The 26,405-nt window shown below is 36.7% G+C and overlaps 1 protein-coding gene and 1 long non-coding RNA gene across 5 annotated transcripts in view; one reads left to right on the top strand and one right to left on the bottom strand.

Moving 5' to 3' along the window:
• Nucleotides 1–26,405, bottom strand: part of LOC143672710 (uncharacterized) — a 425,488-nt gene that overhangs the window by 168,868 nt on the left and 230,215 nt on the right. The gene's annotated exons all lie outside the window — the stretch shown is intronic.
• Nucleotides 1,604–21,567, top strand: LOC143672712 (uncharacterized). Its single transcript, XM_077147262.1, is given in 7 exon segments — nucleotides 1,604–1,925; nucleotides 3,665–3,736; nucleotides 8,224–8,350; nucleotides 12,010–12,105; nucleotides 12,607–12,689; nucleotides 13,129–13,938; nucleotides 14,190–21,567. Coding segments are annotated over 7 exon segments (1,368 nt in total). The 5' UTR covers nucleotides 1,604–1,910; the 3' UTR covers nucleotides 14,355–21,567.

Raw genomic sequence — 26,405 nt, forward strand, 5'->3', positions numbered from 1 at the left:
TGTTGGCAACAGATAACTTGTTCTGAGCTTTACAGGTCCAGAGCCAGGGGAGAATTTTGCCTTGGGACAGACTCTGTCTATAACTGAATTTGATGAGTTTTTTTTTTACTAGTTCTGACTTTGTATTCCATTTATATTGTTAGGAAAATGCTTTAAGGCTTTGTGATATTGTAATGGAATGATTGTGTTTAATATATGGAAAGAATATTTGTTTTTCTTGGGGTCCAGAGGGTAGGATTTGTTGCTTTGACATTGTTGTGTACCCCCCAAAAAGCCATGTTCTTTAATCCCAATTCAATATTTTTGGGTGGAATCACTTTTTATGCAATTTGGTTGAGATGTATTCACACAGGATACAATCTATCCAGGGTATACAATTGAAGGCTCAACAGTATCATCATATAATGCATGATTACACTCAATTTTTTAAATCATCACATACTTGTGTATTCATCAACATGATTAGTTTTAGAATATCTGTATCACTTCAGAAAAAGAAATGAAAAGAAAAAATCACAAATTCCATACCCTTAGCCCCTCCTCATTTACCAATACTATTGCAATCTACCCAAACTTTTTACCCCTCATCCCACCCATTATGTAATTATTTATGTCCTTAACTTTTACTCATCTGTTGGGTGGATTATTTTTTATTAAGTTGTATCCATGGAGATTTAAGCCACCCAATTGTGGGTGGGACCTTTAATTAGGTTCTTTCCATGGAGATGTGGCTCCATACATTCAAGCTGGGTCATTTACTGAAGTCTTTTAAGAGAGAACCAATTTAGAAAATGCTTCAGAGCCAACACAGAGAGAAACACTTGTGCAGAAAGAAAATACCCCTTCAGAAGCTCTCTGAAATCCAGAATCCATTTGAAAGGAGAGAAAGCTAGCAGACATAACCATGTGCCTTCCCAGATGAAAGGGAAACCTCAAACCTCCGGCATGGTAGGCAAAAATTCTGCCACTGAGCCACCATCACACTACTCTAGACTGGCTTTTAAAAATATTTACAATACCTAATTTTGGCTAAAATGAAAAGCAACTGAAACTCTCATATATCGCTGGTAAAAATGCAAAATTGTACAGAAACTTGGGATAAGTCTGATGGTTGAAAAATTAAACATATGTATATCACATATATCATATAACCCAAATTTCCACACCTAGCCATTTATTTTAAAAAAATGAAAACCTAGGTTAACAAACAAATCTGTATACAAATGTTTATAGCAGCCTTATGCATAATTGCCCCAAATTGGGAAATAATCTAAGAATCCTTCAACTGGTGAATGGTTAAACTGTGGTACATTCATACAATGAAACACCACTCAGCAACATTATGCATACAGCAAGGATGGATCTCAAATACATAATGCTAGGTGAAAGATAAGTCACATTCAAAATGCCTCATTCTGTATGATTCTATATATATGACATTCACCTGCCCATGCACAAAAAAGCAAATGAATGTATTTTTATTTGAGTATATGTTTTTCAGCAAAAATATTTCCTATATAGACTACACTAATGTTCACATCCTTAGAAGTGGTGGTTGATTACAAGCCATTTTATAGATGAAGAGTAGTAGAGCCCTTCTACCTGTAGATTCGCCAGAGTACTTACACAGCATATAAAAATCACTGAGGAGTGAGTTCTCTGGGAAAAAATATACAGGTTGGTTTTTGGATTTTAGGAGGAATGAAAGGATATCTGCATAATTTATGTAATTTGATGGTAATGATGGTGTTAAAGAAGGCATGTGTTGATTATATGTATCTTTCATCTGAATTAATGAGAGTATGTTTTGGATTATAGACTGATCACACTGTCAACTTCATTAAAGGAGAGTCCTCCATGAAAATGTTACCTTTTCTAGACTGATAAAGAACCTCTGAGTGTGGAGTTTGATGAAAGCATCATCAGTAAGTATTGATTTACTTGCCTTTTTGGCCTGTTTGGGCTCTGTTTTATAAGGAAGAGAATTTTAACCAAAAAGGACAGTCATTATTTACATTCTAATTATTGAATTTGACTCAGGCACTTAGGCCCAGGCTATTTGAGGTCAGGTTAGGTTATAGTGGACAAATGCTTTCTCTAGATTCAAAATTCATTAGTACTTTTCTCAGGGAAACTTACCTAAAATCATTCAAGGAATAAATTCATGAATTTAGACTAGTAGGAAGCATAGACAAATGAACTAATACATGAATAATAACAAATTTTATGAGTGCCCTGAAGGGAAGGAACTCAATGTTTAAACCTGGCTCAACATCTTAGTCATCTCTGTATGGAGCAGGGACAAGGCAAGACATAAGAAATATTGTTCTCAGTAAATATATATATTGATGTAAGTAAGTGTAAGTTATGTTGGATAGTAAACATCAGTGAGCCAGAAGTTTATGTTTGGGTTGTGGATTCAATTTTATGAAAGTTCTCACATTGGAGGGGAACCTGGGTATGGGACATAACTGTGAGAACAAACTATATGAAAAGGAGATTTTCACAATAAGGTGCATCATCTGACTATTGAAATGAGAGGTGGCATTCAAGTAATGGTGTAAGCCTTAATGAATTTGAACTGGGAAGCAAGCAGAAAAAATTTAAACTCTGGCTGTGTCTTTTTCTAACCATGTACTTTTCTAAGATTACAAACCTTAGAAAAGTTTCTGGTTTTCTAAGGTTTCTGAACCTCTTTTCATTTAATTTGTTAAATAGGTAAATCTGCCTTAATCAATATGGCTAATTTAAAGATTAAATAAATGTAATTCTCCAAACACATTTAATACAATGTTGTTCATGTGAATTCAGGAACAAATGCATAAGTTAATCTGTTTTCAGAAAATATCATCATTTGTCCATGAAATAATTATATAATTATTAATGATGTTAATAAAAATTTAAAACATAGAAGATCTTCCACATCTATAAATTATGAAATGAAAGCTGTTACAACTGAAAACTATTAATATAATATAAGATGTCAACTGCCATTTTACTAATTTCAAAGTGAAGTTTGGTTTTATTCCAAATCCTTAATTCTATTTGAGCCTCTTGAACCTATCAGGATTGTGAGATGTTATGACACATGTCCATATGTTACTTTTTGATGCAAGGGATTTTCAGGAATATATTTGTAATACAGCAGCTGTCCATTGATCTCTCAAAGTGGAACAAATCCTTGATAATAAAATGCATAGTTTCTTGGTTATCTCAATCCAGCAGGATGAGATCATAAATAAGTATTAGACATTTAATGTGGAAGAACCAGGAAAATTTCAGGCAAATATCCTCAGAAGGACAGCTACCAGGCAGTGTAGGACAGGGGTGAGAGTTGAGAGGATGGGGGTGGATATTTCAGAAGCCAGACATATTGATAGAAATCCACAGTGATTTCTCTGGATGTGCAGACCAATATTTTGAGTCAGGAAGGGAATGGAAAATCTCTGAAAACCATGGGCTGATGAAGATATAGAACTCAATGATTTTCATCTTATCTGTACAAGGAAGTTATTCTCTTAGAGCATATTTCATGTTCCTGCTTCTTGGATTGGGGTTATTCCCAGGTGAAGGATTAAGAGTCATGAGAGTTGTGCCTGGAAGTCAATGATAAGTCCAGAATCTAATAGCTTCTTTCTACAGTCTCAGTTTTTCTTACCCCTAGTGCTTATCTTGTTGTGAGTGTAAACCCAGAGGAAGACAATTCTCAGCTGAGCTGTTGACCATGCAGCCACTGGTGAGTAAGGAATACTTCTTTTTACTGAAATTAACCATGTGTTTTCAGCAGATGGGCATAGATATTTGTGCTAGTTTCAAAGGATTTATGTGCCCTAGAAAAGCCATGCTTGAATCCTAATCAATCTTGTAGGGGCAATGTTTTCTTCTAATCCCTATTCACCAATATAGGTTGGAAACTTGATTAAGTTATCTTCATGGAGATGTGGGCAATCATTTGTAAGTATTATACTTGGTTAGATGGAGTCATGTTTCCACCCATTCTGTATGGATCTTGATTAGTTTAGTGGAATCTTTTAAAAGAAGAAGCATTTTGGGGAATGCTTCAGAATGACATACTCACATGAAGCAGAAAATCCACAAGCCATTGACCTTTGGAGATGAAGAAGAAAAATACCTCCCAAGGAGCTTCATGAAGCAAGAGGCCTGGAGAGAAAGTTAGCAGACACTACATTTGCCCACCAACTGAGAGAGAAATGCTGAATGTCATCACCTTCTTGAACCAAGTTATCTTTATCTGGATGCCTTAGATTGGACATTTCTATAGACTTGTTTTAATTTAGACAATTTCATAGCCTTAGAACTGTAAACTAGCAATTTATTAAATTCTCCTTTTTAAAAGCTGTTCCATTTCTGGGATATTGTATTCTGGCAGCTAACAAACTAGAACAATATTCTAATCTCATTTAGAATCAATTCAAGGATCTGAGCTAAGGTTATATTTATCCTGGCCTCTGGGATGGTGATTGTTCAAGTTTGCTGTTTAAATTTCCAACCTGTAGTATGGAAAAGGATTAGAAGAAGCTGTTGTTCTCACAACATTGATTAGGGTTAAAACATAGTTTCTGTTTTTCTATGGCACATAAATCCTTTCAACCTAGCACATTCCACCCTCTGGACCCTAAAAAGGATGTTTTCCCCATATACCAAATACATTCATTCCATTACAATGTCAGAGAACCTTAAACCATTTCAGTAACATTACAAATACAATACAAGGTTAAAACCAATAAAAGTCTCATAAAAGTCAGCTACAGGCATGGACAGTTATAAGGCAAAATTTTCTTCTGAGTCTGGACCTGTGAAACTAAACAAGTGTGAAACTCAAACAAGTTATTTGCTGCCAACATAAAAGGAGGAACAGTAATAGGATATATGTACCCATTTCCATAGGGATGAAGGAGCACATGGGTCACAGGACCCAAGCAGTCTCAAAAACCTGTAGGGCAAATTCCATTAGATTTCAAATCTGAGAGTCATTTATCTTTGAGGCTTTAGAAAGCAGCAGTCCCACCCTTTCTACAGGCCTATGCTTGCCTCTCTGAATTCAACATTGGGAGACACTGGAGAGGCCACCTTTTACTCAGCTCCACCCTCTCTAAGCAGCAGGGCCACACCCAGCCTCACTGTAAGCTTTAGGATACACACTCAACTCCATGTGGTTGCAGCCCTACTCTCCCCTATCCCCAAAGAGTGTGCTGTAGCCTCTCCAATGCCTGAGTCATCACCAGTCTTCCACTGCAATGAGGTGGAAGATCCATCCTCTTTCTTTGGGGCAAACTCACTGTCTCCACATGCTTGGATGGGTCCACTCTCCTAAGCCTGAGGCTTCTTGACTTCAGATCTCAGCCTCCATGATTCTACCTTTGAAGTTATTTTTCCTCCAATATGTCCATTCTCTGTCCCTCTCTGTCCTGATTGCCCATGGTTCTTTTTACACAGCTCCTGCCACATTTTCATTGGCTTTCTATAAAATAGTCTCAGATCATGTCCATCAGACATAAGGAATTTCCACAAATCTGTCATGGATAACTTCATGTCCAATCCTGGCTCCCTCTGAAATGGATGGTGGTCTCCACATTTGGTTAAATCTTTATGTGGGGCAGTATACTCTGGGGTCCCCCTTTCCAGAAGCTCAGAATTTTCCAGAAAATCAGCATCTGATTTCTGTGTACCCAAGAATTCAGTTTCAGCTTATCTCTTTCCTGTTGCATTTTGCTATAAGATGTGAGGAGAAACTAGTTTGCACTTTCCATATTTAATTTGGAAATCTCTTCTACTAAATTACCAAGTTCATGGATTTTAAAATCTGCCTTCCATCCAAATCCACAGGTCAATTGTGCCATATTATCTGCCATTTTAAATCAAGGATTATATTCTTTGCAGTTTGCAATAACACATATCTCATTTCTGTCTAAGGCCTTATCAGAAGTATCTTTAGAGTCCACATTTTTACCAACAGTCTCTTCAAAGCATTCTAGGCCTTCTCTATCAAGCTGCCCACAACTCTTCCAGAATCTCCCCCTTATCCATTTAAAAAGCCACTCCAACATGTTTGGTATTTGTAAATTGCAGCACCCCACTTCTCTGATGCCAAAATCTGTTCTACTTTGCTAGCTGACATGATGGAAAATACCAGAATCAAAAGAATGGCTTTTAAAATGTTAATTTAATAAGTTGCTAGTTTACAGTTTTAAGGCTGTGAAATTGTCCAGTTAAAATATATCTATGGAAATGTCCAATCTAAGACATCCAGGTAAAGATAACTTTTCAAGAAAGTTGATGACATTCAGCATTTCTCTCTCAGCTGGAAGGGCATATGGCAAACATGGTGTCATCTGCTGGCTCTCTTTCCAGACCTCTTGCTTCATGAAACTTCCTGGGAGGCATTTTCCTTCTTATTCTCCAAAGGTTGCTGGCTGGTAGACTCTGTGGTTCTCTCATCCTTCTGTCATGGTTCTGTACCTCTCTTCTTGTTCTCAAAAGGGACCCTGTCTGAAATGGCTCCTCTTATATAGGATTCCAGCAAACTAATCAAGACCCTGGTAGATCCATCTAATCAAATTTAGTACCCACAATTGATTGAGTCATATCTCTGTAATGATAATCTAATCATGCTTTGAACCTATAATAATGAATAGGGATTAGAAGACACATTGCTCTCACAAGATTGATTATGATTAAAACATGGGTTTTCAAGGGTACATCAATCCTCTCAAACTGGCTCAATGATCATTCATCAATAAGTAATCTCTCCAGCACAAGTTTGATGCAGACTCCATTAAGACTCTGTATTCACTGAAGAACTGAGAGGGTTTTGTTCTCATTCAGCCCATGTCCTCTTTAGAGAAATAATGTACTCATTGATCCTGTTAATGCCTGCAAATGGCTTAGATGTACAGTGAGTTTAGTTGATAGAATTGAGTAATAGCAGATATTTATAGTTGGTAGGGAAGCTGGTGTTCAGCAAGTGAGTTCATCAGTACAGGGTTGCAGTTGCTTAGGTGGAGGCTTTTGCATTGCTGAGAGAAGCAAATGTGAGGATTAGTTAATAGAAGGAAAAGAGGAAACATTTATTTTCCTCAAATCATAATTTCCTAAAGTTTTAATATCATATATTTGAACATTTTAAAAACTTTCAAAATGGATACCTAAAATTTTCCCTTTCTTTTTGTTCTCATTGCTCTTTTCCCATTATTTTAAGCAATTTATTCAAATTTTGTAAATAGAAGTAATAAAAAGAAGTGTTGTTTCTTTAATGTTAGCTTGCATTCAGGAGTATAGTAGGTAAAGTAAAATTCATGGCCCTGAGAAATTTTGTGATGAAATGGAGAGACTAGAATCATTTGAGGGCCTTCTTTCATTCTTGAACATAAAGAGGAGGTGAAGATATTAAAGAGAGGATGAACATGGGTTTTGAAGATCCCAAGGAAAATTGAGTTTGAATGATCTCATATCCCTGGAAAGGGCAGCTAGGATCATCCTTTGGTATAGGAGTTTCAGAAGTCTTTGAAGTGAGCCACTGATCCATACTTGTATTTCATGATAAATTCCTGAAGTTATGGAAAATTTAATGAGGCAGCATACACTGTTCCAACTTATCCATGATACCTATTTAGTTCTGTATATGTTATACTTAGCTGCAAAGTTTGCTGCCATTCTATTGAATAATATAGCTGTATATTATGTTCAGATGCAAAGTACTTTACACATAGGCTCATTAGATCTTTCAACATTTCAAACTGTTTGTGAAATGGTGTCATAGATGAGAGAAAACAGGTCAACTGGGGCAGTAATCTAACTATAGTTATAAAAGTGGCAATGCATGGGTATTCATTGTCCTGTGATGAGTCTGTATATTTACTTGAAATAGGGAGGAAATGTTTTGTTATTAATGCTGAAATGCAAATTATACCTCACCATCTGTAAGTCATAATGACCAGTTTAGTGGGAAATGTCAAGATTATATTAAACCATGTGTTTTTGAGACTTTTTAAAATAATTGAGTCAAATAATCAATGTGTATATGTATGTGTCCACACCTGTGAAAGACAGTTGTTCAATATTGAGAATCATCTGACTTGAAACACAAATGCAATTTGAGCTTTCTGCAACAGTTACCAATTCCTTAGTTCATGCTCCCAATCATTGTACTCTGAATATTGGCAGATGGCCCTTTCTGAACACTTGTATCTCTGATGTTTTTAGGAGTTACTGAAATTGAAAGATGTAGTTATAGAATTTACTCAGGCAGAGTGGGTCATTCTGGATTCATCCCAGAGAAGGCTGTTCAGAGATGTGATGCTGGAGAATATCAGTCATTTGCTCTCAGTGGGTGAGTATCAAACTTACCTATCTAATTCTCTTAAGAAGTGTCTAGAACAGCTTGTTTATATTGTTTTAGATTTTACATTATATTCACATTCTATGTTATTTCATAACATGAAAAACTATCTAAGATTTTTGTCTCTTTACTTATTATTTACATCTAGTTTTCCCCCTAACTAAAATATAATCTTTGTGAACACAAATTCCATGTATTTTTTACTCAATTTTAGACACTCAGCACAATGTTGGAAATACAATGAGTATTTTCTATGAGGATAAATAAGGATATTAAATATGTCCTAAATAATTATTGTGCTCTAGGGATTTTGTGTGGATTCAGATGATAGTAATAACACAACAGGCATATCATTTTCCACATTAAATTAGAATGTTCCAAGGGAACTTATTGTATTACTCAGTGTTCTCCAGAGAAATGGAGCCAACAGAAGATATCTATAAATATGAGATTTTATACAAGTATCTCACACCAACTGTGTGGATGCATGAGTCAAAATTTTATAAGGTAGGCACTAGCTGGAAACTCAAATGAAGGTCATCAATGAACTCTCAAGGAGGGGCTCACTGGCTGAAAAAGACATGGAAGTTCTCTCTTCTCCCTTAAAAGTCTTCAACAAATTGAATTAAATCCAGCTAATTCAATTCTCTCTTTGTGGAAGACATTCCCTTATTTGATAATAGATGTAATTAGCCATAGATGCAATAAACCAAGTAATGATTTAGTAAACCAGTGTGCTGGTTTGAAAGGAAGTATGCCCCCTAAGAAAAGCCATGTTTTAATATGAATCCCAATTCATAAGGGTAGAATAATTCCTATTAAAAACTGTATATTTGAAACTGTAATGAGATCATCTCCCTCATTGATGTGATTTAGTCAAAAATGTTTTTTAAATTGAATTAGGGGGTGACATGTCTCCACCCATTTGAGTGGGTCATGATTGGTTTATTGGAGTCCTATAAAAGAGGAAATATTTTGGAGAATGAGAGATTCAGAGAGAGCAGAGAGTGCTGCAGCACCATGAAGCAGATGAAGAAGGAAAACGCCTCCTGGGGAGCATCATGAAACCAGAAGCCAGAGGAGAAAGTTGGCAGATGATGCCATATTCGCCATGTGCCCTTCCAGCCAAGAGAGAAGCCCTGACTGTGTTCACCATGTGCCCTTCCACTTGAGAGAGAAACTCTGAACTTCATTGGTCTTCTAGAACCAATCCATCCCTGGATGGATACTTTTGACTGGACATTTCTATAGAATTGTTTTAAGTGGATATTTTCTCAGCCTTAGAACTGTAAACTAGCAACTCATTAAATTCCCCTTGTTAAAAGCCATTCTGTTTCTGGTATATTGCATTCCAGCAGCTAGCAAACTAGAACAACCAGCCCTTAATTTATTAATCATCCATGAAATTTCTTTGAAGTAATGGTTATGCCAGTGCTTACTTGACCAGAAAACTGGGCACCCTCACATGGCCAAGTTGACATATGAACTTAACCATCACAATGTTTTTGAATTCTTTGTCAAAATCATAATGAACCATTATGGAAATCTAGAATTTTCCTTGTCTGAAAATATAGAGTGTTCTGCAGTCTGTTCTTGAACTTAGCTCAGCAACCAGAAGTTCTCACTATATTTGGGCACAAGATCAAGATTTAACACTTTGATGGTGAAAAATGGTCAATATTCTATGTTCCAGGTACTTTCCTCGTGGCTGACCTTCAATAGTTATATTCTTTTTCACTCATGATAGTGGTTTAAAGCTGTATGTACTGCAAAAAAAGAATATTCTTAAATCTGATTCATTCCTTCACATGTGAACAATTGTTTGTATTAAATTTTGATGAGGCTACATCCCATATGAGAATTTATCCATGCGTGGAAGTTACTCAGGCATTACAGGACAAGCAAGGATTGGAGAGAGTATCCAAAAATGACTTGTGATAGGTCCTTTTGTGTGATCACTTGATCCCAGTATACTTCAGAGAAAATGAACAGAAGTACTATGGAATCTGTATAATTGGAACCATTGCCTGTCTGGTATAAAGAGAATAATGTAGAGGTAAAATGTCTTCAGAGGCAGAGCCATGGAAGCTAAAGTCTGGAGATAGGAAAACTTGGGCCAGGAAAGTGAGCCCATCCATACATATGGAGAGGGTGCATTTGACCTGGAAGCAGAGGGCAGACCTTCTGCTTCATTGTTCAGGAAGAGTTGTGCCACTGCAGGCCTTAGAAAGGGAGGAGTCCATTAACTAGGGATTGGCAGGAGCCCAGCTGACACACCATTGTTCTGGAGGGGTTGACCATGTGCCACCAAGGTGGCAGAGATCCTGGGTGCTGTCCCAGGTATGGAGAAGGTGAAGCTGAGAAAAAGATGTTGCTCCTAAAGAACTTCAGTTTTGCAACAAACCCAACATTTGGAGAGAGAATAGGGCCACTTCACAGGCTCTTGAAAAGGGTGGAATGCTGCTTTCTAAAACCCAAAGTATATATACCTCTCAGAATTTTAAATCTAATGGAGAATGCATGTGGGTTTCCAGAACTGTATGAGTACAGTGGCTCCATTTTATTTTTTTATCTCCCTATAGCAATGGAAACATGTATCCTATGACTTTCCTACTTTTGTATATTGACAGCAGATAACTTGCTCTAAATTTCACAGGTCCAGAGCCAGAGTAGAATTTATGCCTTAGAGCAGACCATGTCTATAATTGACTTCATTGAGAATTTTTACTTGCTTTAACATCTTAATGTATTTGATTTGTTACTGAAATGGTTTAAGGCTTTTGTGATATTGTGATGGAGTGAATTTGTTTCATATATTGAAAACACATGTCTTTTTGGGGGCCCAGAGGTTGCAATGTGCCAGTTTGACAATGTTATGTACCCCAGAAAAGCTATGTTTTAATTCTGATCTAGTCTTGTGGGAGCATCTATTTTAATCCTGGTTCAATAAGTCTAGGTTGGAAATTTTGATTAGATCATCTCCACAGAGATGGGGCATGTCCAATTGTGAGTTTGACTTTTGATTAGATGGAGATGTGACTCAACCCATTTCAGGTAGGTCTTGATTAGTTTACTGGAACCTTTTAAAAGAGAGAATATTATGGAGAGAATCAGAAATGACAGAAACATCAAATCCAACAGAAATTTCACAGCAGGTCTAACTGAGAGGCAGACACATGGAGAATAGGGACACAGATATTTGGAGATGCTTGGAGCCCAGTAGAAGGTGCCATAAGATGGTAAGCAAGACAGAACCTGGGTAGGGCCAAGGGAAGCCAAGAGGTGAATGCCAGCCCTGAAGAAGCAAATTGAATAATATCCACAAGAACAGAGGCTGAAAACAATTGAGCCCAGGAGCATGTGACCAGCATACACCAGCCATGTGCCTACCTAGCTGACAGGTGTTTCTGATCCATTGGCCTTTCTTGAGCAAAGGCAATCTTTTGTTAATATCTTAAGTTGGACACTTTTATGTCCTTAGAACTGTAAAATTGTAAATTATTAAATTCAACTTTATAAAACTAACTCCAGTTCTAGTATATTGCATTCCAATAGCTTGCAAACTACACAATCACCTTCACTAGACTTCATGATAACATACTGTTAAGTGCACAGAACTCTAAATTTCTTGTATTTTTCCCCATAAACAGGATATCAAGTCTGTAAATCAGATGTAGCTTGAAAGTTGGTTCAAGGGGCAGGACTGTGTGAAGAAGGAATTGGATTTTTTCAGAACCAAAATTCAGGTAAGCACTTCCTTGGAACGTGTATTCAGGACAAGGAGGAAATTTGTCAATGAGTGACTCAAATATCACCTGCAAATTTCTGCAAGTTATATTTTCTGAAATGAGCATGTACATATTGGGGAAATTTCCTCAGTTCAAAGTATCAAGTACTTATCACTTTGTATTCAAATGTCATTGGCATTGACAAAATAGACGTCTATGGACAATTGGATTTAAGCTTTCACTTACAGCCCTTTTCTCATCCTTGGCTTCAATGCTTTTCCCTCTCTTTAGCTACTCAACATATTTTTGAAATAATTTTTCTTATAATTAAATCTTGAAAATATTTTCTAATTGATAGTGTCATATAAAGGTTTCTACTACCTCAAGTAATCCTTAATTTGATATTCTTTCTCAGATGATTGTCATTTTAGGAAAAATTATATGTCTATGTGTGCTACTTCAACATATTCATCTTCCTAATGCTGGTCTAGAAATTAATTGGTTTTTCAGTTCTTTCAGGCAGGGAAGGTAGTGTTAAAGAACAAGAAATGCTATCTGTGCATCATATCTGCAAAAAAGACATATCTACCATCATGTCATTGGTAAGCATTATGGCTGTAACCCTGGTCTTCCAGATAGATACCTGGAAGTGGAATAAATTAAAATTCGGTACAGTCACTTAACTTTAAGTTGGTTTAAGTTTGAATCTAGGAAAAGTCTGTGATAATTTGAATATAGAAAACAATTCATTTGAGCCCAATAATATAACCTTCCTTATATATGAAAACATAATTCTATAAATACAGCTCATCTACTCAATCTCTGAAACATTATAAAATCTTCAAGACTGATTAGAAAGTTCTGCAGTTGAGAAGCTACAAAAGAGTAGATCTCTGTACATGCAGAAGAATAAAATGATTCATAAATAACCTGGGAAATATTTTAATTGGAGATTGTCACTGATTGGTTAGTTTAGAATTCAGATGTATATGGATTGATATCTATGGACAAACCTCTTACATTTTCTCTTCTACTTCCTAGGAACAAAATTCTCATACTCAAAAGAATGGTATTATATGTAGTAAGTTGCCAGAAGATTGTACTCATAGTTCCAGAGTGTTTCAACATGTGTTAACTCACAAAGGAATGAAATCCTACTTCAGCAATCTATTTGGAAAAGCCCTCAATGTTCTATCATCTTTTAATCAACAACAGAATTTTCACCCTGGAAGTAAGTCATATGAATGTCATTTAATTGAGAAATCCTTTGCTCAGAATTCTGGCCATGCACATTACAATGGAACTCATGTTGGAGAGGAACCCTGTGAATATCATCTATTTGGAAAAACCTTTACTAAATATTCTGAATTGAGACAACATGAGAGAACTCACACTGGAGAAAAACCATATGAATGCCATCTATGTGGGAAAGCTTACACCCATTATTCTAACCTTAAACCACATGAGAATACTCATACTGGAGAGAAACCCTATGAATGTCATCTATGTGGGAAAGCCTTCACCCATTGTTTTCACCTTAAATGACATGAGAACACTCATACTGGAGAAAAGCCCTATAAATGTCATCTATGTGGGAGAGCCTTCGCTGAATCTTCTAGCCTTAAACAGCATGATAGAACTCACATTGGAGAGAAACAATATGAATGCCATCTATGTGGGAAAGCCTTCTCTCGTTCTTCTAGCCTTAAACGACATGGTAGAACTCACACTGGAGAGAAACCATATGAATGCCATCTGTGTGGGAAAGCCTTTACTTTTGGGTCTCATCTTAGAGATCATGAGAGAATTCACACTGGAGAGAAACCATATGAGTGTCATCTATGTGGTAAAGTCTTCACTGGTTGTTCTTCCCTTATAAAATACAAGAGAATTCACACTGGAGAAACTCTATGAATGTCACTTCTGTCAGAAAGTCTCCACCCATTGTTCTTACTTTAGAAAACATGAGAGAACTCACACTGGAGAAAAACCATATGAATGCCATCTATGTGGGAAAGCCTTTACTCTTGGGTCTGATCTTAGAGTACATGACAGAATTCACACTGGAGAGAAAACATATAAATGTCATCTATGTGATAAAGTCTTCCATTCATTCTTCTAGCCTGAAACAACATGAAAGAACTCACACTGGAGAGAAACCACATGAATGCCATCTGTGTGGGAAAGCCTTCAGTCGATATTTTAACCTTAGACAACATGAGAACAGTCATACTGGAGAGAAACCCTATGAATGTAATTTATGTTAGAATGTCTTTGCCTGTTATTCTAACCTTAGAAAACATAAGAGATGTCACACTGTAATGAATCCTTAGGAACATCATCTGTGTGGGAAAGCCTTTACTTAACAAGAAACAAGTAAGTGCCTTTCTCCTTAGCATTCAGCCTTGCCTAAAGGACAATCAGTTTTCAGACTTTCCAGGTGAAGGAGTACATGTGCAAAAATTGAATTCAAATACAGTACTGCTTCCATAGTATCACAACATCATTTATAACACTGAATACAAAGTGGCCATTCATGTAATATTCACTCACTCCCTCCTTAACTAAATTCAGACTTAGTATCACAAATTTGACTGATGTGGATTTATCACATTTAGTTTCTATAATGGGATTTAAACTTGTTCTCCCTCAATGGCATGATATTGACAAGGTAATTAAACAGATTTTGAAATAATTATTGAATGTATAGATTTTATTTATAAAATTGGAATAACAATGTAAAGAATGCCTGGTCTGTTCAAAATCCCAATGGTTATACCTTCATCACATTTACCCCTTAACACAAAATACACCAGGGTATGTTTCCTCAAAATAGGAACACTCTCATATGTAGCCACACAAACCCAAATCAGAAAATGAAAAGATCCAATCCACAGTGCATTTTTGAATTTTACCAATTGTCCCTAGAGTGGGAAAAGGTTTCCTTGTCCATTTCAGCTCATGCTTTTCAAATTGGAATTGTTCCTGAGACATTCTTTCATGTGCTTGACACATTGGCAAGCACATATGATGATAACTTGAGTCTTCCCATGGCTTCCTCCTGAATAGATACAGGCCTAAACTCCAACAGCAAACCCCAGACTGATGCTGTCCTCTCCTCAGTACATCCCATCCAAAAGGACCTGAAATCCACCTACTCCAACCCTAGTTATGTCAACTTGATAACTGGATGAACTTTTACATACATATGGAAAAATTGTTTTCTCATTATAATGAAAATGAAATTTATGGGGCTATATCCTGAAAGCATCTATGCCATCATCCACACCCAATATTATGACACTAAAAATTCCTGATAATACATATAACTCTACTGTTTTCTCAAAATGATACATTGTCTTTAGGAAACATGAAGATTCATAAAGTCCAATTAGAAGGTATATGAAATAAATAGTCTAGGATAGTCATCAAATATAAAACCTTTCATTAGTTCCTAATTTTGCCATTTTTCCTTAATCATTCACAAATCTCCCCCCTCCATTGAGAAAGTATAGAGCATAATGAAAGAGATTGTTCATATATGGTGACTCTCACATTGTATATTTTATATTAACTTCTTATTTTATGCAATTTTGGTAATTAATATAGAAATTTTAATTTTGTATTTTAAGGATGCTGAGAAATCTTAAATATTTTTCAAATTATCTGGAATGGATATTCTAGATCTTACTTTTCCCTTTGCTGCATTCTCCTCCCATACCAATCCTAAGACATTCCTTGATTGAATTTACATCATATGAAAAGCCATAAAATTTTGTCTTTTTGCAGGAAGAAGGAAAATTTGGGGCACGTAAAAAGATAAAGCTGCAAACACTGTCTACACTATTGGTAGACAGTGCTCAGAATGGAGTGCCAAGAATCAGATCTTTGTCAGGGGTAATTTTTCTACAATGGTGTTATACCATTTCCTAGACTCCACTGTTCAAATACCAAGAGTTTCTTCAGGCATATCTTTACTTAGTCATGTATCCAGGAGTCAAGTCTCACCTTGAATCTTGTCATGGGATTCACCAGGTCAACCTCGCTGATATGGGGAAGTTCATATAAGTACAGGTATATCAAGCAGTTTTCAGACAGAGACAAATCTACAGAATCCTATAAGCTGAAATTAAATTGGATACTGGTGGTCCTATAAGCTTGCAATAAAAATCTCTAAAGTGGAAGATGGTGGAATAAGAAGTGCAGAGTTTCCATTTAGTGAAAACACCTAGAAGACAGGTAAAAACTGTCAAAAGCTGCCATTCTGGGCTCAAAAGATCAGTGGAGCACCATGCTGGAGGAAGAGAAAGAAATTGTGATGGAGAAATTATAGTGAGAAACTCACTTGGCTGTGCCTATTTGCACTTACTCCCCACCCTTGAGTCTAGTAGTTTCTGGTCAGCCCAGTTCCTCTATGTCAGAATGCTGTGGAATGGAATTTGTGAAGTCCCTTGCCACATTGGAAACAGGGTGACATGGCACAGTTCTGGTACATTTGTTGCTCAACAAAATTGGACATTTTGATCCCACAGCCTTGCCCCATTCCACACAGGAACCCATGGTGCCTGGAATACCATTGTTTACTCAAATAGAGAAGCTGCCATGAATGACTCAATTGGACATGTCTCATGGTGCCCATCCCCAAGCCCCAAGACAAAAAGCTTCTGATAATCCTACTTCCTGCCTAGTGGACTACTACAGACTGAAAGAATTGGGGACATTCTCCCTTTGCCAAGAATACAGATGGATGCAGCAGAGCCTGGTCCAGGAGTTGACCTGCAAAATTGGATTTCTAGGTCTCTCTCCTTTTGGTCCTACCCAGGCAGATTCCTGAAATGCCATTATTTCCAACTGCCATAGAAATAGGGCAGACAGTGCTAAAATATCTTTCCTTTGTTGTTCCCAAATTGTTCCATCTGTGAAGGCTTGAAATGTGCCATCTTGGGAAGTGGTTTTCCTGGTTCTCTGTCCAAGTCCCTTTGGAATTCTTCTGCACCCCCTGCATGTGACCTTGGCGCTGTTTTGACTGGGAAATACAAGCACAGTGCCATATAAGAGCTGTAACAGAACCCTATCAACAACAAAATCTTAGACAAGAGAGGGAAACCAGTCTTCAGAATCTCAACAGCTTAAGTAATGGCCCAAATAATCACAAAAGTACAAGCCATACTAATAAACAAGAACATGGCCAGGCAAAGGAAGAAATTAAAAAGAGAGATGTAAAAACTGGAACAACCGCTCACAGATATTCAAGCAAATATCCTAAACCAATTCAGAGATGAAGGAAAATGTGTATTAAAGGGCATTAAGAAGACACTTGGGTGAGCATGTAAGAATTTGATAGCCTGGAATAAAATTAACAGAAAGGCAAAATAGATGAGATTAAACATATGTTAGAGTCAAACAGCAGCAGTTTTGAACAGGCAGAAGAAAGAATTAGTAAGAATTCATCCTATAAGACAGGACATCTGAAATAAAAATGAGAAAAAAGTACATAAAAATAGGAATGGAAAAATTTGAGCAGCATCTCTCAGAATTGAATGATAACATAGAACTCACAAACATGCATGAAATGGGTTTCCCAGATGTAAAAGAGAAGGGAAAAGAGGCAGAAAGCATATTCAAGGAAATAATGGCAAAAAACATTCCCAAGTCTTATCAAAGACATAAAGATACAAATGCATTGAAATCCAAACTGGATAAACCCTACTAAACCCACTCTGAGACACATACTAATCAGAATGTCAACTTTCAAAGACAGAGGATTTTGAAAGCATTAAGAGAAAAGCAGTACATTACATACAACAGAACTGGAATTAAATTAAATGCCAACAACTGTAAATAAACTCACTACTGTTCCCCATCTATGAGACAAGACTTCTACTGATATAAGCCTCTATAACACTGTGGGACTTGATATCCAGGATGATCCTTGCCTTGTCCACATGAGTTGAGAGTGATTAAAAGAGGAAAAGGAAATGGAATAAAATAAAGTTTCAGTGGCAAAGACTTTCAAATTGGGTTGAGAAGTCATTCTGGAAGCTATCTTATGCAAGTTGTAACCAGATATTTCACACTAGCACAGTATGCCATAGCACAAACAACAGTATTCCTGAGAACTCGAGGGAATGACTTTATGCTCTATCTAAGATTATGTAAAGGTTTGCTTAGTAAGTTTATTTTCTCAGAAAATTAAATCCTCCAGATTGATCATAGGGAAGATAAGTCCTGAAACCCATAAGTACCAGTCACTCCAGGAAAGTAACCAGATTAATTCATCTATCCCAGAAATCCAATACCCCTTTCCAGCATGAAAAAATGAAAATGGCCCTTACCCAGGTAATGCTGAAGGATGAAAATAAATGAGAAGAAAGAGGTGTAACTGAGAACTTGGAATTCTGTAAACAACTGTGGTTACTGACTCATTATATAGACATTTCTTTATAGATTATAATGTTTTAGAATAACCAGAAGGAAGTACCTGAAGTTGTGGAACTGAAATCCAGTAGCTCTGATCTCTGATAATGATTGATAAGTATATTACAAAGAAATAGTTTTCTGTTTGTATGGATCTACTTCAGGATGTTTTCTTTTGTTCCACTGACTCTCTTACTATAATCTTTCAATACTACACTGTCTTAGTTAGCCTACCTCAGTTGTAAGTCTTAAAACTGTATAGATGGCAATACTAGTCATCAGTAAGAGAGAGAGATAATATGTATCAGATGTTTGGGGTTTTCTTTTTTCCTTTTAACTTTCATTTTATGGAGTAACGCAAATGTATAAAATATGATCCTGCTGGTGAATACACATCTGTGTGGTGATACTGTGAACCATCTATTTTATACTTTGAATGGCTTTTATGGAGTGTGCTGCTATCTCAGTAAAAATATAGAAAAAAAATTAAGTGCAAATTTCTTTTCAGAAACCATGGAAGTGAGATGGTACTGGTATGATAAATTTAAACTACTGAAAGGGAAAATATGCCACCCAAGAATTCTTCAACTGGCAAAATTCTTCAAAAATGAGGGAGAGTTTTAAAATATTCATTAAAAAAACAGAAGCTGAGAGAATTCATTAGCAAGACTCCTGACCTGCAAGAAATATTAAAGGGCATTTATGCCAGTTGAATACAAAAGACAGGGGAGAGAGGCTTGGAGGATAGTGAGAGATGAAGATAGTCAGTAAGAGTCCCTTAGAGGACCAAAAAAAAAAAAAGGCAATAGGACATATAAAAGCCAAAAGCCAAAATAGTTGAAGTATTATCTAAAGAGTAAGAACAATGTGTGTTAATGTATTAAACTCTCCAATTAAAAGGCACAGATTGGTAAAATGGATAAATGAATGATTTGTTCATATGCTATCCATAATAGACTCACCTTAGACCAAAGGATGCAAGTAGATGAAAGGCTGAAAGTTATTCAATTCAGGCAGTAACCAAGAAACAGCTAAGGTATCTGTACAATATTAGACAAGATAAACTTTCGGTACAAAAAGTTTATGAGACAAAGCAGAGCATTATATGTTAACAAAAGGGACAATCCACCAAAAAAAAAACAATCATAAATGTTATGTGCCTGTATGAGTTAGGGTTCTGTAGAGAAACAGAATCAACAGGGAACACTCACAAATATAAAATTTATAAAAGTGTCTCACATGACCATAGAAACACAGAGTCCAAAATCCACAGGGCAAGCTGTGAAGCCAATGATTCCAATGGAGGGTCTGGATGAATTCCACAAGAGAGGTTCACCAGCAGGAAGAGAGCCTGTCTCTTCTGAATCCTCCTTAAAGGGCTTTCAGTGATTAGATTAAGCATTATGCATTGCAGAAGACACTCCCCTTGGATGATTACAAATGAAATCAGCTGTGGATGCAGCTGACATGATCATTATTTAATTCTATGAAATGTCCTCATCACAACAGACAGGCCAGCAGTTGCCTAACCATACAAACAGGTACCACCACTTGGTCAAGTTGACACATGAACCTGACCATGATAGTCCACCCCTTGTCAGCTTGGCTAGGTTAAGGTGCTTAGTTCTATTGCTGTGGACATGAGCCAATGGCATGTGAACCTCATCTGGTGTTAATTACATCCACAGTCAGCTACGAGGTGTGCCTGCTACAGTGAATGATATTTAATTGTCTGGTGCTTAAATGAGAGACTCAACATAGCACAGCCCAAGGAGCTCAGCATACCTCAACTCAGTACTTGCAGCTCAGCCCAGGCCTTTGGAGATGTAGAAAGAAATCACCCCAGGGAAAGTTGTTGGAACCCAGAGGCCTGGAGCAAAGGCCAGGAGAGATCACCCTGTCTCTTCCCACATAAGAAAGAACCTCAGTTGAAAGTTAGCTGCCTTTCCTCTGAAGAACTAATGAAATAAATCCCCTTTTATTGAAATCTAATCCATCTCTGGTGTGTTGCATTCTGGCAGCTAGCAAACTAGAACAGAATCTGGTACCAGAGAGTGGGGTGTTGCTGCAGTTTGCAAATACCAGCTATGTTGGAATGTTTTTTTTGATGGCTAAGGTGAAGATTTTGGAGGAACTGTGGAAAGAATGATGGAGAATTCCTGGAGTGCTTGAAGAAGCTGTTGGTGTAAACAGAACCACTGCCAATCTGGACAAAGGTGGCCACAAAAGGGACAAATTGGAATTTGCAGAGTGAGAACCATTAAGCTTGGGTCTGAGGCCAAAAAAACATTGGCCAGTAGAGTGGACCCACCCATATGTATGGAGAGGGTGAGTTCACCCTGAAGGGCAAGGATGACTCTCCCACCTTGTTGTAATGGAAGAGTCGTGCAGCCTCAGGCCTTGGAGAAGGTACAGCATGCTCCTTGGGGGACTGGGAAGAGCCTGGCTGTCACCACATGGAGGGGTTGAGTGTGTGCCCCAGAAATGGCAGAGAGCCCAGGAGTGGCCCTGATGCTTGGAGAGTGGAGCTGAGGAAAAGATGGTCCCCTCAATGTTCCCCAAGATTGATCTGGAAGGAGGCCACTGCATAGGCCCTTGGAAAGAGTGGGACTGCCACTTTCTAAAGCTGAAGAATAAATGACTTTCAGACTTTGAAACCCAGTAGTGTTTACCCTGCAGATTTTCCTTCCAATTTCTCCCTAAGAATCTGGTGAATGTCCCTTCTTTACATATTGGCACAAGATAGCCTGTTTTGAGATTCATAGGTCCACAGCCAGAAGAGAATTTGTGCCACTTGAATATCATTTATGGTGATGCATATAGTTGCCAAGTTGATGAGGGGTGGACCTATGGTAGTTCGATTAAGTTGTCAACTTGGCTAGGTGAAGGTGCTTATTTCTATTGCTGTGGATATGAGCCAATGGCATGTGAACCTCATCCAGTTCTTATGCTTCTAATGTCTTAAGACTTTTTGTCCACTTTGATCTTCCAGTCCATTGGCTCCCCCAATAGAGAAAGCTTCACTTTTTCCCCATGTGTCAAAAGGAAACATCTGTATCTATCCAGCACAATGAAGCTGCAAAGTACACATTTATCTGAGTAACTCCAGATCACCTCTTATTTTTCCTTATGATAATACTACCAATAATGATATCTAAAGATACTTATTGAACACTAAAATATGATAAGGACTTTATGCGTATTATTTGGCATTATTAATCCAATCTGTTAGATGAAGAGAAAGAGGTAAATTCATGTGTAAGTCTTTTATTGAAGGTCATGAAATTGGGCAGATTCAGGGCCAAAATTTGAAGCCAGGAATTTTAAATCAAGATCAAGTATATTTTCTATTACACCAAAGCTACCTTTATGGGTGTTTACAAGGTTGAATGCATGAATAATTGCCCATTCTATTTGTTGATCATTCAGAATGTATAGAAGAAAGAGGTATTTACAAAATTTTCTGTTTCTGGGTCACAATTTTTGTGGACAAATGCATACACATGCATTTAGTTCATCAATCAATTTGATCAATTATTGCATTAAGAACGAATTTTAGAAGATAATCAAATGGCAAACGATGGTGGATTTTAATGGAATTAAGTAGTAAACAGGATATTTTAGATATATTTTGAATTATTAGGCACAATCATCACAATATATTGGTAAGTGAAAAACTAGATTATAAAAATTATGGTTCTTATTTACACTTTTTTCTCTTTTCCAAACTCTTCAATCTGTACATATTCAATTACATCACACACAGACACACACACCTATAAATACATATATATGTGCATATATTTATGTGTTCATATTTATATTTATGCCTATATTTAAGAACAGAAACTGGATTGGAAGTATGCATGCCAGAATTTAAAAGTTATTAAATCTGGGTGCTTATGGAATTTTAAAATACATTTTTATGTCCCAAGTATATATCTAACTAATTAATTTGGAAACTATGTAACATTAGAATGTTATGAAGGGCAGTGTGATGGTGGCTCAGTGGCAGAATTCTTGTCTGCCATGCTGGAGACCTGAGTTTGATTCCCAGTTCCTCCTGCCCATGTGAAAAAAAAGTCATGAAATAGCTGAATTTCAAAATTTTGGAATTAGTGTCTTGACTGTGACAATTTGTAGGAAAAATCTTGTGATTTCCACATTTACATGTTATTAAAGCAACAGTATCCTGCATCTGCCATTTTGCTTCCTAACTTTGGAGGCAGTGATTTTCAGGGTTTTAAATAAAATTTTATCAAAATTTTCCATTATTTTGCCAAAACTATTTGTGAAAGACTTTGATAAAATGTGTTGTTACAACTGTAAAGTCTTCCTGCTAGTATTTAAGAACTTATACTCATCCTCGGTGCTTTCCTCAGAGCCCCCAACACTTCCCTGTCTCACAGGCTGAAGATAATGTGGTTCAAAATGAGGGTGAGAATGTTGCAGAAAAGGGAGACAACCTGGTTTTCCTGCACTGAATAGAGTTTTGGAGGTCTCATAAAGTGAAAGACACCTGAACCCGTACAGAGGCTCTGTTCTGTGAGATGGGAGGAGCATGTGGCTCAGGCTTTGTTTGACCCTTCAGGGGAAAGCATTTGAGAGACATGCAGGAAGTTAAGGCTGTGGGAGGTTAGAATGAGTACAAAGGGTATGGGGAGGAACACAATTCCTTTAACAAACATAATCAATCCAGAGGCTCCAGATAGCCAGGACTTCACAGAAGAAATGGTGAGTATCCCTAGAGTCACAGAATGGAAAATACATAGTATACACAGTGTTGGCCAAGGAATTTAAGAACCCTACCACTCAGGAAAGAATAGCCATCTGCAGACAGACTCTGGAATTCATATTAACTGAGCTGACAGTGGGTTGACAATGACAACAGAATGATCCTAGGGTATTAGGTCAATAGGATACATTCAGAACCTTTCATGGCTACATACAATTGCATCTGTATTCCACAGCTAATCTATGAGATGTCTCTCCTCTGAACTCAGAAGTCAGTAACAATCTTAAGGTTGGTGTTGGAGATGAGAACTAAGTCCATACCAGAAAGATGGCTTAGGAACAAGTAATTGCTAGGGCAGGATTGGGATTTCACCCAAATTAGAAGGATCTGGGTGGTGTTTCCAGGGAGGGCAATGATATAACTTGGGAAAATGATGGAGATAATGAAGCTGGCTGACATATCTCATATGAGGAAATAGTCCAGGGAAAATGAAATCTGTTGTTGATATGTCATTTCCTCTCATCATGCCAATATTAGTGCTGAGGTAATCTGGGAAAACCTGTTTGAGTATGAGGGATGGAAATTTCTAATTGGCAATTTATCTTATGTCAGTTTGTAAAAGCCCACTGCATTTCAATACCAAGTCCAGGTATTAGACTAGATATGTTTCTTAAGTATTTATGTAGGTTAGGGCATTACAGAGGCCAAAGAGCTCATTCAGCAGGTGCCAAATTTCAATGAACACTATGTCTGTGTTCTTGAGCAGATTATTAAATTTTGTGAGCTTCAGTTCTTTACATACAATTTAAGTTCTTATTTTTACAATATGAATTAGACCAATAATCTTTATGATCTAGAACATTTTTATTTTTACATCATGCCATATTATTATGGCAATAATAATAGTCACATATTGAGACAGCACAGTGACTATATCATGCAAGTGAAAAAAGCATTATATTCCTTCTCCTACTCTTCAAGCTCTTTCTCTTTCTCATGATTAATACAACCTATTGTTTTTCTCTTATAATTTCATTGGTGTGTCCTCCAAATTTGGGATAAAATTATAACTCAATTTTGCATTCTTCAAGAACACATGTGGACTCATGCCTTACACGCTATCAACATTCAATAAATATTTGCTGAACATGTGCAATCCACAGATCTATCACTGCTTAGAGAAGTATAATGAATGATTATTGTGGAAAAATGAATAATATAATTTAACATTGTATTAAATACATCTATTAATTTTTTCTCTCTAATTTTGAAAAATTTATGCATAAAATACCTCAGTACTATGAACAGTTATAATTGTCAAAAACTATGACAACCGATTTCTCTACACACAATGAATCTTTCTGGGATGACAAAAATTGCTTAATTATTTCAGAGTTAATTTGAAATAACAAACTCATTTGAATGAATGAACTAAGCCTGTTTTAAAAGCCTATGTTTCTAAAGAAAATATTGCAATTACTTCAGAAATATGGTACCATTCAATATTTCTTGATGTGAATTTCTTCTTTGAAATGATCTTATCTTCTACCTTGTTCCCTGCATAGTATGGCTTTTCACACAGGTGTGCTTTACACAGCTAATTTGCTTTTGTAGAAGTTATAGTCTAAGCTTTATTCTCTCAGCTGAGGAACTCCTGATTTAATTGTGAATTTGTATTTTCAATATTTTGGAGGTTAAATCCTAGTTTATGGGAGAGGACCTCAATGTAGAAACATACATGCAAACACTCAAGGGCCAAATGAATAATTAGTCTGCATTAAAGTAATTCAGGCCCTTGACTTTAATTAATGTGAATTCATGGCATAACCACTTTCACATTTCCCCTTTCTCAAAGTCTTTAGATAACGTCCGTTAGTTGATTTCATGGCATACTTTGAGAAAAATGCATATTTTCCTGTGTGGTTTTCTTGACTCATTCACCATACTTCTCTCATTCTGTAATCAAATGCTTGCTCTCTCTTTCATTTGAAACAGTAATATACAGAAGAGTTTTACAAATTTCCTTACTTTTTAAAATAATACATACAATTTAAGTTCTTATTTTTACAATATGAGTTAAACCAATAATCTTTATGATCCAGAGTACTTTTATTTTTACATCATTTACCTTAGTGATGCAGACATAGAAATGAGGAATATGATCTTTCTTGGATATTTACAATGTTTCTGCATTATATATCAAATTTCAAGTCTGTATCATGGACTTCTTTTGGATGGTCATGCCTTGGAAAAAATAAGGAAATCCAGTTGTTAACCATGATTAGATGAAGGAAAATTGAAATTTCTGACAACATGATCTTTGCCTTGAAATATTTGAAAATGTTTATGAGTAATAGAGTCTCATGATATATAACTAAGCCCAAAGAGTGATAACCATAGACAAACCTCATTTGCCCTGAAAATAAAAAGAACATTTCTAAAAAGATATTTCTAAAACTAAATATGGATATTCTTATGTTTACTGCCTTTTGAATGGAATCGTCTGGTTATAAGCAAAGCAGAGAACTGAAATGAATATTGTAGGTGATGACTTCAGTATTTACTCAGTAGTTAAAGTAGATGAATTTTGAGGAATCATATAATATCCATAAGGAAAAAAATAATTTCTGCCCTGTACTGGTATGAAGGGATGTATGTCCCCTAGAAAAGCCATGTTTTAATCTAAATCCCATTTCATAAAGGCAGAATAATCCCTATTCAATACTGTATTTTGAAACTGTAATCGGATGATCTCCTTAGAGATGTGATTTAATCAAGAGTGATTGTTAAACTAGATTAGGTGACATCATGTCTCCACCCATTTGGCAGGGTCTTGATCAGTTTCTGAAGTCCTATAAAAGAGGACACATTTTGGAGAATGAAGGAGATTCAGAGAGAGGAGAGAATGCTGCAGTACCATGGAGCAGAGTCCACCAGCCAGCAACCTTTGGAGATGAAGAAAGAGAATGCCTCCCAGGGAGCTTCATGAAACAGGAAGCCAGGAGAGAAAGCTAGCAGAGGATGCTGTGTTTGCCATGTGCCCTTCCAGATGAGAGAGAAACCTTGACTGTGTTCACCATGTGCCCTTGTCACTTGAGAGAGAAACCCTGAACTTCATCGGTCTTCTTGTACCAAGGTGTCTTTCCCTGAATGCTTTAGATTGGTC

This window comes from Tamandua tetradactyla (assembly GCF_023851605.1).
Source record: "Tamandua tetradactyla isolate mTamTet1 chromosome 1 unlocalized genomic scaffold, mTamTet1.pri SUPER_1_unloc_2, whole genome shotgun sequence".
NCBI classification, from domain to species: domain Eukaryota; kingdom Metazoa; phylum Chordata; class Mammalia; order Pilosa; family Myrmecophagidae; genus Tamandua; species Tamandua tetradactyla.